Consider the following 17319-nt stretch of genomic DNA (forward strand, 5'->3'; position numbering starts at 1 on the left):
CACGTGTGTATGTGTGAGAGTAATGTCTGCTGTTGTGCTGGCTGTTTCCTTCTAGTCCTGATACTGACTTGTCTAATAAACATCTCACACTCAGAGCCTCTTCCTCTGTATAATGACAACCATCTCCATCCACCAATCAGACAAAAAGGCCTGGATTGTCATAAAAATACAGCAAAAAACAGCTTCCAGTTTCTCCATGTTTTACAGTAGACTATAACTATATTTTCATTAAACTCATTTCTATCATATGATAATAATAAACGGTATACTAGCCTACAGCAGTCAACTAGGGGACTCGTCCAAGGGGACGGAAGGATACCCCCAACACCGTATAGCCGGAACTGACAGTCAGCAGGGCCAGAGGGCCGCAGACCTGCGGAGAGTCGGCCGACCCGCTGCCGATCACCCAGGTAGATGGAGACCAAAGGAGGAGTTTTGAGTATGGCGCCCGGGGGCACCTTGCATGGAATTGCCCGGCCTGAGAGGAGCCAATGCCAACAGCGAGCACCATAGGCGAGGTGGGCCACGCAGTGAACTACGTCATCTCCTGTTGGGCGCACCACAAACTACTGGCACCCATGGTCCTGGTGAAAGTCGACGGACACGACACTGAAGCTCTATTGGACTCTGGGAGTGTGGTTACGCCTGCTGGCCCAGGGGACTGAACGTGGCGGGAAATGTCCGTTTCCTGTGTCTACAGTGACACCAAGCGGTATCCGACCGTACATGCCATACACGCCACAAGGGAGCTGCCAGGTGATGGAGTTGCCGGTACACCTCCTCGTGGGACGAGATTGTCCACTGTTCGCAGCACTGTGGAGGCACGAGCTGAGGAAAAAGGTACGAGCCGGGGGGACCCATTGCCTGCGCGACCCGGAAGCAAGTGGTTGACAAACCCTTATCTACAGGTCCGGAGTCGGGAGTCCGAGGGGGCGCCAGAACCCGAACCCCCTGGTGAACAACTGGAGGAGGAGCCCATCCTACCCCTATCAGTTCCGAGGGACCAGCAGAGATACCCACCATGGGCTAACTGAGGGGACAGTTCGGGACTGCCAAGTGGGAGGATCCAAAATTGAAAGGCGCCGCAGCCCAAGTTATTGCAGTGGATGGCCAGTTACTTCCGAGGGTGAGTGACTGGCGATACCCCCATTTCACAGTCAAGAATAACCTTTTGTATCAAGTGTCGCACCAACAGGATAACTTTGAGAGGTACTGTTGCTGTCCCAACAGTAAGTGGGAACTGTTCTTCAGCTGGCTCACACCCATCTGTTGGGGGTGCACCTGGAATAAAATGCTCAAACAAATACTGCGGAAGGTCATTGAACAGGACTGAAGGAACTGGGCCAGCTACTACCCCACTTAATGTTCTCGGTCCGAGAAGTGCCCTAGTCATCCACCGGGTTTTCCCCTTTCAAACTCCTTTACGGTAGGAGGCCATGTAGCCTATTGGACCTCACAAAGAAGGTGTAGGAAGCCCATCCGACCCCCTTATGCAGCATTTTAGGGCACATGGAGACAATGACGGAGTGGATGACAGCCATATGGCCAGTGGTAAGGGAATGCCCAAAGCACCCAAGCCCAGGTCTAAAATCGGGGAACCGAATCCAGAGAATTCCAAGTGGGAGACAAGGTGCTGGTCTTAATCCCCGTGGCATAAAGTAAATTCCTGGCAACATGGCATGGGCGATACGAGGTGATAGAGAAGCTGGGACCTGTCAATTACCGCGCACAGTAGCCGGGGAGACGGAAACCCCAACAGATTTACTATGTGAATCCATTGAAGAGGTGGCACGAGAGGACAGCCTTGGCCGTGTTGTGGTCAAAATCTGGAATGTCAATGGTACCTGTGGTGGTCCCAAGCAATGAGGACCTCGACCCGGCCCAGAAGCAAATGCTCCTGCCCGGGGAAACGGTACGAAAGAGGCCATACTGGATCCCCGAGGTCCAAAGGAAGGCCGTGAAGCAGGAAGTGGAGGCTATGCTGAGGATGGGGGTCATCGAAGAGTCCCACAGCGCATGGTGCAGCCCCATCGTGTCGGTTCCCAAACCAGCCTGCGCTTCCCACAGGATACAGCAAGACTCCGGAGCCCACAAGATGGTATCCGGGAGTGGAGACCTATTATTTATTTTTTATGATTTAAATCAACACCCTTAAACTAATACAAGTCTGTCTGTTTTGTGTAAACGTCTTGACCAAACCCCCTGGTCTGCCACAGTAGACACATAGTTCTTAACCATTCTGTCATAGCTGTCCCTGCAGCCAATACAGCTCAGCCTGGACAGCATGATACACATGTAAAATGTGTACTGGGCCTTCTAATGGTGTTGACAGCAGGATAGCAATGGAATGTTTCTTAAAACAGAAAAAGACATGCCTCTATTATTATGGACTGGGGACAGGTATGATTAACACAAGAACCAATGTAAATGTTAACATAATATAATATAAAACACTCTCTGAAGCAGACACATGAGGACATTATTCATTAATATAATCTAACAAATCATAGATCCTATTCTAAAATATTATAATTATGTAAGATTATATATTCACATCAACAGGGGTTTTCCTATGTCAGAATAGGTCATTCATGCTTGAATGTTCACCGCTTGAACAATCATGTCATTCCATGAGGGAGTTCTATTAACCTGAGCCGTGGTGCATCATTCTATGATGACCGGTGACGTGAACGGGAAGGAAGGACCCCATCCTAAAAAAAACAACAAGTAATCTTCTGCTCTGCTCGGTGATGTTGTCAACAAGGCAGCATGGTGCAACATCCAGAAACATAACATATATTTCCCATAAAATAAATGTTCGAATTTTCTAAAATGTTTTAATTGGGAAGACAGTTAACGCGTTTTTATCAAAATCAATCTCTTTTGCATGTGACAACACCATACATAGCTGGAAAACTTCCCTATTTAAATAAAGGTTAAATAACAAAAATAAAAACACTGAATCCGACTCATTACTCCACGTGCTTAAACTAGCCTCGGCTGCGTCACTTTTGTTTTGATCCGACTTCGCTGTGGGCTTTGAACCGGGCTCCTGGATCACGCCCGGGAGGCAGCCAGCCCGGTTCCAAAACGAATGCAATCACATTTTATCCGGGTTAAAACTCCTTCCAGCGGGTTAACTCGGGCCAGATCGAATCCCCTCATATCAAAAACGAACGCCCCAACAAAATCACTTTGACTGTTGCATTTAATTGGTTTTACGTCACCACCTATCTGAATACCGGAAGCCGAAAGTTTTTTTTTTTTATCTGGGTAAAGGAACACTGTATCATATGCCTGCGTGGGAGATGTAACAAGTGTGTGTAGTGCACCAGTACGACGAAGTGTCAAGTTTGGAATGAGTTTGTAGGATTCTTTTGCAGAGGAAAAGGTTCCACATGCGACAGAAACAACAATATAAACAGTATAATTTCCTCAAGGGTGGTTACATCGAATCGCTGATCTTCGCGGGGGAGATAATGTGGGAGCAAGATGAATTCGAAAAACATTGGAAGAATGAATTTCCTGACGGAGAAGCACCTAAAATGGATTTAACCTCGGTGGAAGATGTCGAGTCAGAGCTGGAGAAATGTAAATCGAATCTCAAAACGCTGCAGCAGGCGCTGTTGGAGGAGAAATTCAAGGTGATATATTTCCAGACCACCATCGCTCGACAGAAGAAAAGTTATGACAAGGTGATGTGGGAAGACGGTAAAGACGAAAACTTGAATCTTGAACATTTATTATCAAGGACAGAAACTGAAAGAAAATCGCTGATGACAAACGAAAAGCTAGACAGGGAATGTATGAAAGTTCTTGGTAATGGAAGCATGAAACTGCAGACGCCAGGCAGCAGAGGTACCAAACCAGAGCCGCCGATCAGGATCAGTAGCAGGACAAGTAAACCTATACCCCCCGCGCCCCCGCGCAAGTCTAGCTTCCAGAAACAAGTGAATACGATCTCATCCGAGCTCTCTCAAGCGGATGGAAACTGCATAGGCCGCATAGGGAAATTGAATTCCGTGAGCGAAAGCAACAGCAGAGAGGCCAGTGACCACGAATACGAGGATGCGGAGCTCAATGAGAATTTCGTAAAGGGCAACATGGTGACCCCCAAAACGACCGTCGGAGACAGCCAGAGGTCCAACACCCACCGGGACACCCTGCGCCCGTTGCGCCACAGCAGGGACTTTGACTCCAGTGATGATGGGAGGTTGTCTCCTTCCTGCATTCCTGCGCACTTCAGGGCATCCGGTACCGGTGGGTCCGGGCGCAGCACTCCAGACAGACGCAGTGATGGCAACTTGAGTTCCGACCATGAAGACTCCTCTTCAGGTAAGATATCTATTTGTTTGGTCACATCAGTTGAGGTTTACACAGCCCTTTATCATGCATGTAAACCGGAAAGAGCTATTTGTAAAGTAATTGTTTAATGGCATGGGCACCAATAAGACAATGATGAGAGAATGCTATCGATGTATTGCACTGCATGGCAGCAACATTGAAAGAGATAGTGGCTGTGTAGTGTTGAAAAATGTGTTAAAAACTTTCCACCAGGTTCCACAATGGCAGGTAAAACCATATTAAGTAGTTAATAACTTGACAGTTCACACATGACTAGGTGAGAGGATGGAAAAGGTCTTGGAAACATTTGTCACTCATTTTGTGACACATCCCTCTGCTGTCATCTGTGTTAAAAGTATCTATATAGTTCTGTGATGCACATGTATTTGGGGAAATATGTAGGAGTGGGACTTGAAATGGATGAGTGGTTCATTAGGGACAGTGGAGAGAGCAGAGCAGAGCTTCCTCCTCACGCTAATGACCTAGTGCCATAGCGATGACAATCTAAATGCCTGTGACACAATCCAGTCTGGCACTCAGACAACATTCGGGGTGCTGAGGGAATTGTTATAACCAATGTAGCGGCCTAGCGCGGGCAAAAACATATTTGTTAGAACATTTACTTGTTTCATAAAGACGTGCACTGGGCCATTACTAGTCCTGTGTTATCTGTAGCGAGGGCTACATTGTTAGAGAGGAGAGACATGTATCTTGTCAGTATATCCATAATCTTTGCTCCAGCTAAACTTGAAGAGGACAGTAGGTCTAACTACTTACAAAAAGAATGTTTAAAAAAATGGAAATGTTAGTTGCAGTAAAATGTGGTGGTCTGATGATGGTCTACTAAAGTAAGTAAATTACAGTATGACATGGAACCCAAACCGACTGCGCGCGTGCGCCATCGTGCATTGTATTTTGTCCCCCCACACCAAACGCGATCATGACACGCAGGTTAAAATATCAAAACAAACTCTGAACCAATTATATTAATTTGGGGACAGGTCGAAAAGCATTAAACATTTATGGCAATTTAGCTAACTCGCTTGCACTTGCTAGCTAATTTGTCCTGGGATATAAACATTGAGTTGTTATTTGATCTGAACTGCACAAGGTCCTCTACTCCATCAATTAATCCACACACAAAATGGTCAACCTAATCATTTCTAGTAATTTCTCCTCCTTCCAGGCCTTTTTCTTCTGACTTTATATTGCGATTGGCAACTTTCATAAATTAGGTGCAAATTAGGTGCATGCATCACCCATGTGTGTATAACCAATGAGGAGATGGCACGTGAGTACCTTCTTCTATAAACCAATGAGGAGATGGGAGAGGCAGGACTTGCAGTGCGATCTGCGTCACAAATAGAACCGACTTCTATTTATCCCTTGGCAACGCAGACACTCGCTGACGTGCGGGAGCAGTGTGGGTGCAATTATTGAATATTATAGATTTCTACATTTATTTTGCGACGCGAGCGGTGTAGTCAGCATGTTAGACTGAAAGATATATAAGGTAATTTTGTCAAACTTGAGGCTCTCCATGCTTATTAGTTGCTCATTCAACATATTTGCTTCTACTTCACACAATCCTGTTTTTAACAGTTTCCTTAACTGTTTTACATTCAGCTGCACGTGGTCTCTCATTTGTGCACAGTCAAATTTTGCAGAGGCAAGAAGAAATGGGTAGGTCCTCTTTGGTTCAGTCTGGAGTGCACGGAGCTTAACTCTGCCACTTCTTACAATGTTGCTCATTTAGTGAAGTTAGATCATAGCTGAATCAATGTCTTGGAAGATCAGAATGATTCATAAGTATTTTACATAACATAACCAAAATGTAATGGCATAGTATAACGTTACTCTTACACCAAAAACAGAGATTTTAGGACATTTATCTCATGTGGCCAAAACTCAACGGGGGTTCTGACAAATGTTTTTATTCATGTATGCTACAATGTCCCGCAGAGTAAGTCCTCATTATGTCCCGCATTTGGGTATTTTAAATGTCAACCCCCCCCAATATTCTCTGTGTTATGTCAGTTGGTGGTAAACGGCTCTGAATGTGTCAGATGCAGACCATTTCCTTCAATGAGCTGTTGGAGTCAGTTGTGTTGTTGAGTGCTCAGCAGGAAACAGTTCTAAAAGAAACTTGCAAATGAGTCATTCTGAGAGCAGGTTACCTCACAAGGCCTGTCTTTGTGTACACTGAGTGAAAGACTGAGTGTGCTCCCAAAAGAAGGCATAAATGTTAGCCAGTTAGAGATGAGTGTTTGCAAATGTGTACTGCACCTTGAGTGTACAAAACATTAGGAACACCTTCAGAACAGCCTCAATTCTTCGGGGCATGGACTCTACAAGATGTCGAAAGTGTTCCACAGGGTTGCTGGCCCATGTTGACTTCAATGTTTCCCACTGTTGTCAAGTTGGCTGGATATCCTTTGGGTGATTGACCATTCTTGATACGCACAGGAATCTGTTGAGCGTGAAAAACCCAGCATTTCTTGACACTCAATAAGGTGAATGCACCAATTTGTAAGTCGCTCTGGATAAGAGCGTCTGCTAAATGACTTAAATGTAAATGTAAACTGGTGTGCCTGGCACTTACAGTGCATTCGGAAAGTTTTCAGACCCCTGGACCTTTTCCACATTTTGTTACAGCATTATTGTAAAATTGATTAAGATTTCCCCTCATCTACACACTACCCCATAATGACAAGGCAAAAACAGGTTTTTATAAAAACATGCAAAATTATTATTTTTAAAAATCACATTTACATACAGTACCAGTCAAAAGTTTGGACGCCTACTTATTCAAGGATTTTTCATTATTTTGACTATTTTCTACATTTTAGAAGACATCAAAAACTATGAAATAACATACATAGAATCATGTAGTACCAAAAAAGATTTGGGCTGCAATCATAGGAGCAGTTGATTGCAAATTCCTGAGGCTGGTAACTCGAATGAACTTCTCCTCTGCGGCAGAGGTAACTCTGGTTCTTCCTTTTCTGTGGCGGTCCTCGTGAGAGCCTGTTTCATCATAGTGCTTGATAGTTTTTGCGACTGCACTTGAAGAAACATTCAAAGTTCTTGAAATGTTCCGGATGGACTGTTTCTCTTTGCTTATTTGCGCTGTTCTTGCATAATACGGACTTGGTCTTTTACCAAATAGGGTTATCTTCTGTATACCATCCCTACCTTGTCACAACTGATTGTTTCAAATGCATTAAGAAGGAAAGGAATTTCACAAATGCATTTTTAACAGGGCACACATGTTAATTGAAATGCATACCAGGTGACTACATCATGAAGGTGCTTGAGAGAATGCCAAGAGTGTGCAAAGCTGTCATCAAGACAAAGGGTGGCTACTTTGAAGAATCTAAAATTGATTATGATTTGTTTAACACTTTTTTGGTTACTATATGATTCCATGTTATATTTCATAGTTTTGACTTCTTCACTATTATTCTACAATGTAGAAAATAGTAAAAATAAAGAAACTCCCTTGAATGAGTGGGCGTGTCCAAACGTTTGACTGCTACTGTAAGTAGTCAGAATCTTTACTTGGTAATTTGATGAAGCACCTTTGGCAGTGATTACAGTCTTCTTGGGTATGACGCTACAAGCTTGGCACACCTGTATTTGGAGTTACTTCCATCCTTCTCTGCAGATCCTCTCAAGCTCTGTCAGGTTGGATGGGGAGTGTCGCTGCACAGCTTTTTTCAGGTCTCTCCAGAGATGTTCGATCGGGTTAAAGTCCGGGCTCAGGCTGGGCCACTCAAAGACATTCAGAGACTTGTCCCGAAGCCTCTCCTGCTTTGTCTTGCCTGTGTGTGTTTAGGGTTGTTGTCCTTTTAGAAGGTTCTCTCATCTCCACAGTGGAACTCTGGCGCTCTGTCAGAGTGACCATTGTGTTCTTGGTCACCTCCCTGTCCAAGGCACTTCTCCCCTGATTGTTCAGTTTGGCCGAGTGGCCAGCTTTAGGAAGTGTCTGTGGTTCCAAACTTCTTCACATTTTAAGAATGATGGAGGCCACTGTGTTCTTGGGGACCTTCAATGCTGCAGAAATGTTTTGGTACCCTTCCCCAGATCTGTGCCTCGACACAATCCACTCCCGGAGCTCTACAGACAATTCCTTCGACCTCATGGCTTGTTTTTTGCTCTGACATGCGTTGTCAACTGTGGGACCTTTATATAGACCGGTGTGCCTTTCCAAATCATGTCCAATCATGTCCAAGAATTTACCACAGGTGGACTCCAATCAAATTGTAGAAACATCTCAAGGATGATCAATGGAAACAGGATGCACCTGAGCTCCGTTTCGAGTCTTATAGCAAAGAGTCTGAATACTTGTAAATAAGCTATTTCAGTTTATTTTTAATACATTTGCAAACATTTCTAAAAAAAACTGTTTTAGCTTATTATGGGGTATTGTGTGAAATGAGGAACAAGATGTATTTAATCAATTTTATAATAAGGCTGTAACATAAAATGTGGAAAAAGTGAAGGGTCTGAATGCTTTCCGAATGCACTGTATGTCGTGGTGCAATACTGTTTTGTATTTGTATCTATTATGTCTCCCCATTAGCTGCTGCCAAGGCAATTTTTAGGACTAACTTATTCCTTGCTTCCCATTCTGAAACTAACTGCAGCTCTTTAAGTGTTTTAGTCATTTGTCGCTGTAGTAGCTGAAGTTTATAGTGTTGAGTCATCCGCATACATAGACACACTGGCCTTATTCAAAGCCAGTGGCATGTTGTTAGTAAAGATAGAAAAAATCAAGGAGCCTGAACAGATACCCTGGGGAATTCCTGAGTCTACCTGGATTGTTTGAGTTGCGTGTCCTTGCCTATAAGTGTGCTGAAAGTCGATTTGTTTACTGTGAAATAGCATTGTATCTGGTCAAACACAATTTTTCCCATAAGTTTACTAAGGGTTGGTAACAGGCTGTTTGGTCGGCTGTTTGAGCCAGGAAAGGGGGCTTTACTATTCTTGGGTAGTGGAATGACTTTACCTTCCCTCCAGGCCTGAGTGCCCACACTTTCTAGTAAGCTGAAATTGAAGATCTGGCAAATAGGAGTGGCAACATCGTCCACTATTATCCTCAGTAATTTTCCATCCAGAATGTCAGACCCCGGTGTCTTGACATTGTTGATAGACAACAATAATTTCTTCACCTCTTCCACACAGACTTTACGGAATTCAAAAGTTTGGTCAGATATACTTGGATGTGTCGTGTCAATGTTTGTTGCTGGCATGTCATCCCAAAGTTTGCTCATCTTGCCAATGGAAAAAGTAATTAAAGTAGTTGACGATATCAGTCGGTTTTGTGATAACTGATCCATCTGATTCAATTAATGATGGAGCTGTATTTTAAGGTGTTCTAAAGCTTTTTACTATCATACTTTATATAATTTATTTGTTTCATAGTATGATTGATTTTTATTTAGCTTAGTCACATGATTTGTTAATTTGCAGTACATTTGCCAATCAGTTGGGCTGCCAAACTTTGCCATACCTTTTTCCTCATCCCTCTCAACCATAACATTTTTCAATATCATCTATCCAAGGGGATTTAACAGTTTTTACAGTCATTTTCTTAATGGGTGTGTGCTTATTAGTAACTGGAATAAGAAATGTCATAAATGTCAAGTGTAGAATTGGGTTGCTCCTCATTTACACAACATAGACCAGCAAATATTCTTTACATCAACATATGAATCACTGCAAAACTTGTTGTATGACCTCTTATACACTATATTAGGCCCAGCCTTTGGAACTGATATGGCTATTCTATTGTGATCACTACATCCTATGGATTTGGATACTGCTGTAAAGCACATTTCTGCAGCATTAGTAAAGATGTGATCAATACATGTTGATGATTTCATTCCTGTGCTGTTTGTAACTTCACTGGTAGGTTGACTGACGTCGTGAATAGAGGTCGGCCAATTTTGATTTTTCAACGCCGATACCGATTATTGGAGGACCCAAAAAAAGCCTATACCGATTAATCGGACGATTATTTATTTGTAATAATGACAATTACAACAACACTAAATGAACACTTATTTTAACTTAATATAATACATCAATAAAATCAATTTAGCCTCAAATAAATCATGAAACGTATTCAATTTGGTTTAAATAATGCAAAAACAAAGTGTTGGAGAAGAAAGTAAAAGTGCAATATGTGCGATGTGAAAAAGCTAACGTTTAAGTTCCTTGCTCAGAACATGAGAACATATGAAAGCTGGTGGTTCCTTTTAACATGAGTCTTCAATATTCCCAGGTAAGAAGTTTTAGGTTGTAGATATTATAGGAATTATATGACTATTTCTCTCTCTACCATTTTGTATTTCATTAATCTTTGACTATTGGATGTTCTTATAGGCACTTTAGTATTGCCAGTGTAACAGTAGCTTCCCGTCGCTCTCCTCGCTCCTCCCTGGGATCGAACCAGGAACACAACGACAACAGCCACCTTCGAAGCAGCGTTACCCATGCAGAGCAAGGGGAACAACTACTCCAAGTCTCAGAGCGAGTGACGTTTGAAACGCTATTAGCGTACACCCCGCTAATTAACTAGCCATTTCACATCGGTTACACCAGCCTAATCTCGGGAGTTAATAGGCTTGAAGTCATAAACAGCGCAATGCTTGACGCACAACGAAGAGCTGCTGGCAAAACGCACGAAAGTACTGTTTGAATGAATGCTTACGAGCCTGCTGCTGCCTACCACTGCTCAGTCAGACTGCTCTATCAAATCAGACTTAATTATAACACTTATAATTATAATAAAACACATAAATACGAGCCTTAGGTCATTAATATGGTCGAATCCGGAAACTATCATCTTGAAAACAAGACGTTTATTCTTTCAGTAAAATACGGAACTGTTCCGTATTTGATCTAAGGGGTGGCATTAGTCTAAATATTCCTGTTACATTGCACAACCTTCAATATTATGTCATAATTACGTAAAATTCTGGCAAATTAGGCGGCCCAAACTGTTGCATATACACTGACTCTGCATGCAATGAACGCAAGAGAAGTGACACAATTTCACCTGGTTAATGTTGTCTGCTAACCTTGATTTCTTTTAGCTAAATATGCAGGTTTAAAAATATATACTTCTGTGTATTGATTTTAAGAAAGGCATTGATCTTCATGGTTAGGTACACATTGGAGCAACGATACGCACCGCATCAATTATATGCAATGCAGGACATGCTCGATAAACTAATATCATCAACCATGTGTAGTTAACTAGTGAGTATGATTGATTGTTTTTTATAAGATAAGTTTAATGCTAGCTAGCAACTTACCTTGGCTTACTGCATTTGCGTAACAGGCAGTGCCTCCTTGTGGAGTGCAACGAGAGAGAGGCAGGTCGTTATTGCGTTGGACTAGTTAACTGTAAGGTTGCAAGATTGAATCCCCCAAGCTGACGAGGTTAAAATCTGTCTTTCTGCCCCTGAACGAGGCAGTTAACCCACAGTTCCTAGGCCGTCATTGAAAATAAGAATGTGTTCTTAACTGACTTGCCCAGTTAAATAAAGATGACATTTAAAAAAAGAAAAAAAGGCAACATCGGTGTCCAAAAATACAGATTTCTGATTGTTATGAAAACCTTAAATCGGCCCCAATTAATCGACCATTCCGATTAATCGGTCGACCTCTAGTCCTGAACCAGGTTGCAGGCACTGGTTACAGTTTGAAGCTTTTTCTTGAGTGGGCAGCTTGATGAGAGCCAGTCAATATTTAAACCACCCAGATAATATACTTCTCTTTTGATATCACATGCATTTCACACATTATCGAGATACTGACTTTTAGCACTTGGTGGTCTATAGCAGCTTCCCACCAGAATGGGCATTAGGTGAGGCAGATGAACCTGGGAATCTGAATCTGCCTTCTAGGTAGAGTTCCAAAGAAAAAGCCATATCTCAGACTGGCCAATGAAAAGAAAAGAATAAGATGGGCAAAGGAACACAGACACTGGACAACAGAACTCTTCGCCTCTTCACTGTTGATGTTGAGATTTGTGATTTTCACGTTCGATTTAATGATGCTGCCAGTTACAGACTTGTGAGGTGTCTGTTTCTCAAACTAGACACTCTAATGTACTTACTTGTCCTCTTGCTCAGTTGTGCACTGGGGCCTCCCACTCCTCTTTCTATTCTGGTTAGAGCAAGTTTGCGCTGTTCTGTGAAGGGAGCAGTACACAGCGTTGTACAAGATCAACAGTTTCTTGGCAATTTCTCGCATGGAATAACCCACAAATGCTGATGAAGGCCAGTTTTATTGCTTCTTTAATCAGAACAATAGTTTTCAGCTGTGCTAACGTAATTGGAAAAGGGTTTTCTAATGATCAATTAGCCTTTCAAAATGATCAACTTGGATTAGCTAACACAATGTGCCTTGTGAACACAGGAGTGATGGTTGCTAATAATGGGCCTATGGCAGATTGTTTTTATGGAATATCTAAGTTTCCAGCTACAATAGTAATTTACAACATTAACAATGTCTACACTGTATTTCTGATCAATTTGATGTTATTTTAATGGACAACAAGGCCATTTCTAAGTGACCCCAAACGTTTGAACGGTAGTGTATATTTCTACTCTATCCACCAAACAACTGACAAGGCATTCTGTTTTGGTTAGCCTAATGCTATTAGAACTGGGTTAAACTGAACAACATGGCTGCTGTACTTTTCACAAATGTTCCTTTGGAAGAGTGAACAAACCTGTGTTTGTTGCGTTGCTGGAGATTCCTTTTATATCTTGTTCATAAGACAAACTGTATTTATTCCCTCCTTTTCCACGTCTCCCTCAGAAATGCAGGGCCTGTCGAGGCCCATCCTGCTCTGCCTGTCTGCTCACAAAACAGCCAGCTCTAACTCCGTTGTGTGCGTGCCTGCCCACCCATGGAATATTTTAGTATACTTACGGGCAATTCCTCGGGAACAGTGACGCTAAGACTTTTTTGTACATTTTGTTTTTCATTTTCCAATTCAGAATATTCAAAACAAGTGAAAAGATATTAGACAGCAATAGGACAAAGTGACAGTAACAGACAAGCATAAATAAATAAATAAATAATAATAATTGAACATACAATAAGTCATAATAGAGTAAAATTAATAATAATAATGAGACATCGGACCTGCCATAAGCTACATATATTCTACATGAATTGTGAAACATTATATAAGGGTTATATAGAGATTCAAGTAATGTGATGTGGGGGGAGATTCTCTATATAGTCAAAAGGTTGCCAAATTCTCTAAAATGTTTCAAAAGTATTCCTCAAGCAGTAAGTAATTTTCTCCAGTGGGATACAACTATTAACTTCCGATAGCCACATTGCAACTGGCAGGGGGGAATCTCAAGGCAATATATTGGCAATCGCTAGCAATATTTCTGTTAGCTTTATAGTATGGCTTTGCCTAAGATTGGTGTTAGTATTGTTACCCAGTAGACAGACCTCTGGGTCTAAAGGGAATGCAACCACGTGAACTGAGGATATGGTATCGCAGACCCCCTGCCAGAAACCGTGTAGTTTTGAACACTGCCAAGTGGAATGGAGGAATGTTCCTTCATCTGAGCCACATCTAAAACATAGGGAGGAGATATTAGGGTGATGGAGGAAATTAAACTGGATCAGTCTGTATCTGGAGTTCAATGTGGATGTAACACCATCCCTGCATAGGTCACTCCATAGTCCCTCTTCAAGATTAAGACCCAGATCTTTTCTAAATCGGGGTTTATTTAGCTCAGGCGGTGTTTGTCCTGAAATAAGAGCATTGTAAACCCTGGAAATGGTATTGAATAGTGGTTGGTCTGCATGGCAAAGTTGTTCAATAGGTGACATCTTAGGTAGGTTCCATTGTCCCTTGAGAGTCACCCTAATAAAGTTCCGTAGTTGTAGGTAGCTAAAGAAGTCCCTGTTTAGCAAGTGGTATTTCTGTGTCAGCTGATCAAAAGATATAAGAACTCCCTCCTCGTAACAATGTTCCCGAAGAGTGATCCCCTTTAGCAGACCATGGTCTAAAGTTACTACTGGAAAAACATAGGAATCAATCTATTGTTCCATGAAGGGGTTTTAGGAGAAAGGAATCCCTCTCGTCCGAACATCTCGTGCAGTTTGCACTATGCCAGGACAGAATGTATGATTAAACAGTTGTCTGTGATGGTTTTTATAGATTTTCTGTCCCATTTGTAAAATAATTCTGCCCTAGTGTCATCATTTACCTCAAACTTTTCAATGTTCAACCTTGAGGGAGAGGGACCATTGTCAAACCTCTGAGCCAGAAACCTAGACTGTGCAGCCCAGTAGTACATTCTAAAATTGGAGGATTAAGCCCCCTTGACTGTAATCAAGGGTCAGTTTTTCCAGGCCAACACTAGGGTTTTTCCATGCCATATAAACCGTCTGGTCAGCTTGTCGAGAGAGGAAAGAATGCTGCGGGCACAGGGATAGGGAGAGAGAGAAACAAATAGAAATCTGGGCAGGACATTCATTTTAATTACATTGATTCTATCCAGTAGAGTGAGGTAAATCCATCCATTTACAAAGGTCACCCTCGCCCTTTTGCAACAAGCTGGCCAGATTGAGTTTATATTGGTTGTTCAGGTTACCATCCACCATTATGCCCAAATATGTGAAGCCCATAGGCAACCATCTTAAAGGAAAATTGTGTTTGATGCTATGGTGGTCAAAGACAGACAACGGTAAGATTTCGCTTTTATCAAAATTGACCTTATATCTATAGAAAGAACTATAACACTGTTGTAGGATCTGCAAGCGAGAGAGGGAGTGTTCTGGGTTTGTTAGAAATAAGGTAAGGTTGTCCGCAAAGAGTGATAACTTACGGGTATGGGGGCCCACCTCAAAGCCATGTATGTCTGGGCACGTTCTAATAGCCTCAGCCAACGGTTCGATGGCAAAGAGGTGGGCACTAATTGGGCAACCTTGTTTGTTCCCCCTATAGAGAGGGAAAGAGAAGGAAGTAATCCCATTGGTAGCAATTCTAGCTTTAGGAGATTTGTAGAGTGATTTTTAAAAATCAAATTTACAAACACTATACCTAAACCAACTTTTCCAAGACTGGAAAGAGGTATGGCCATTCAACCCTATCAAAGGCCTTTTCAGCGTCGAGGGAGACTGCGACACTAGGTATTTTGTTTTTGTTAGCAAGGTGAATTATATCAAAGAACCTTCTGAGATTATTGGAGGATAGTCTATTAATTATGAAGCCAGTCTGATCTGGGTTGACCAACAGGGGAAGACATGACTCCAGTCTCTTAGATAGCATCTTGGTGACCAGTTTACAATCCGTGTTAAGGAGAGATTGGTCTATAGGAGGCGCACTTTAGCGGGTTTTTCCCTTTCTTGTGGATTACAGTAATCACTGCTTGAGAGAGAGACTCTGGAAAGCAGTTGTCTTCCCTGGCTTTTTTAAGTACCTCCATAAGGTAGGGGACCAACAGCTCCCTAAATTCTTTATAGAACTCTGGAGGGAAGCCATCCTCCCAGGAGATTTATTAGAAGGTAAAGATTTAATGGCCTCCAACAATTCTGGAACTGAGAAGTGTTCACTCATGCACTCGCTGTCTTCCCCTGACAGGCTTTGGAGGTTGAGATTGGAGAGAAAGGAGTCTATCTCTGATAGATCATCGCTTGATTGGGAAGTGTAGAGGTCTTCGTAGTATTTCTTAAAAGTATCATTAATTTCAGTTGGGTCGAAAGATATCTCATTAGTAAGAGTTTCTATAGCATTAATTGTCCTCTTACTTTCCTCTGCTTTCAGTTTCCATGCCAATACTTGGTGTGCTTTCTCTCCAAGCTCGTAATAACGCTGTTTTGATTTAGTGATGGCCTTTTCAGCTTGATGTGTTCAGAATATTATATTTCAGTTTTTTATTTACCAAATGCCTGTATAGATCTTTAGTCGGGCCTCTTTGGTAGGTTTTCTCTCGCTCAGAGATTTCAGATTCAAGGGCACTCAGTTCCGCACCGTGTTTTTTCTTCAGCCCTTTAGTATAGGAAATGATCTGTCCCCCCCTATGCGTGTGGGTGTGAATTAAAAGAGTAGTCCCTATCCTGCGGGTGCAACTGTCTCCAGATGTCTTAACAAATTAAGATCTTTCATTAATGACATGGTGAGCTTGCCGGGTTTGGTAAGAAGTGAGGGTTTATCAGAGGACCTATCAAGAACTGTATCCAAACAAAAATTAAAATCTCCTCCAACCAGTAGCCATCCTGGTGGTGCTTGAGCGACCTGAAGGAAGACATTCTGAATAAACATATGGTCATCGAAGTTAGGTGCATAAATAGGGTCCAAGACTCTGAAAACATATGCCCCCGCAACAAAACAAACCTGCCCGAGGGATCAGAGATGGTGTTGTTGATGCAGAAGGGGATGTGTCTACTTAGCAACATATCAGTTCCTCTTGCTTTGGAGTTAAAAGAGGACGCAAAAACCTGTCCTATCCATTCCCTCTTCAATTTCTTGTGTTCACTGGCTGTAAGATGTGTTTCTTGTAAAAAACACAAGTCGGCCTTTAATTTCTTAAGGTATGTATACTCTCTTCCTCTTAATCGGGCTGTTAAGACCTTTTACGTTGAATGTGACGTATTTTAGTGGATTAAACAGGTTGGGTTGTAACCGAATGGAAATCTCTCATATGTAAATAGTCAGGAAATGTTTCAACTTTGGTTTGAACACTAAAGTGACCTACGTGTCTCTTTAGGAAGGAAACAACAATAAACATAGAAAAAACATAATTGAAATTCCACCCGATTGTCAGACTGAAACAACAATCCCAACAATCAAACATGAATACACTTGTAGAGATACGTTGATGCTGGCTTTCCATCTTGCTCTTACTAGCTAAACCTTGGCGTAAACTAAAACCAGCGAGCTCTTCAAGTTGAAAACAAACGTTGTGAATAGACATTACTGGCTGA

General features: G+C 42.2%; 1 protein-coding gene across 1 annotated transcript in view; it reads left to right on the top strand.

Annotated features, from left to right (window-relative positions):
• Positions 1-3179: 3179 nt before the first annotated feature.
• The window catches only part of LOC123990706 (breakpoint cluster region protein-like), a 91141-nt gene continuing 77001 nt past the window's right edge, over positions 3180-17319 (top strand). Inside the window, exon 1 of the mRNA XM_046291480.1 lies at positions 3180-4335. Within this exon, the coding sequence (XP_046147436.1) occupies positions 3399-4335 (937 nt within the window). The 5' untranslated portion in view covers positions 3180-3398. The remainder of the gene's footprint in view (positions 4336-17319) is intronic.

The sequence above is a fragment of the Oncorhynchus gorbuscha genome, linkage group LG02, assembly GCF_021184085.1.
Source record: "Oncorhynchus gorbuscha isolate QuinsamMale2020 ecotype Even-year linkage group LG02, OgorEven_v1.0, whole genome shotgun sequence".
Taxonomy (NCBI): domain Eukaryota; kingdom Metazoa; phylum Chordata; class Actinopteri; order Salmoniformes; family Salmonidae; genus Oncorhynchus; species Oncorhynchus gorbuscha.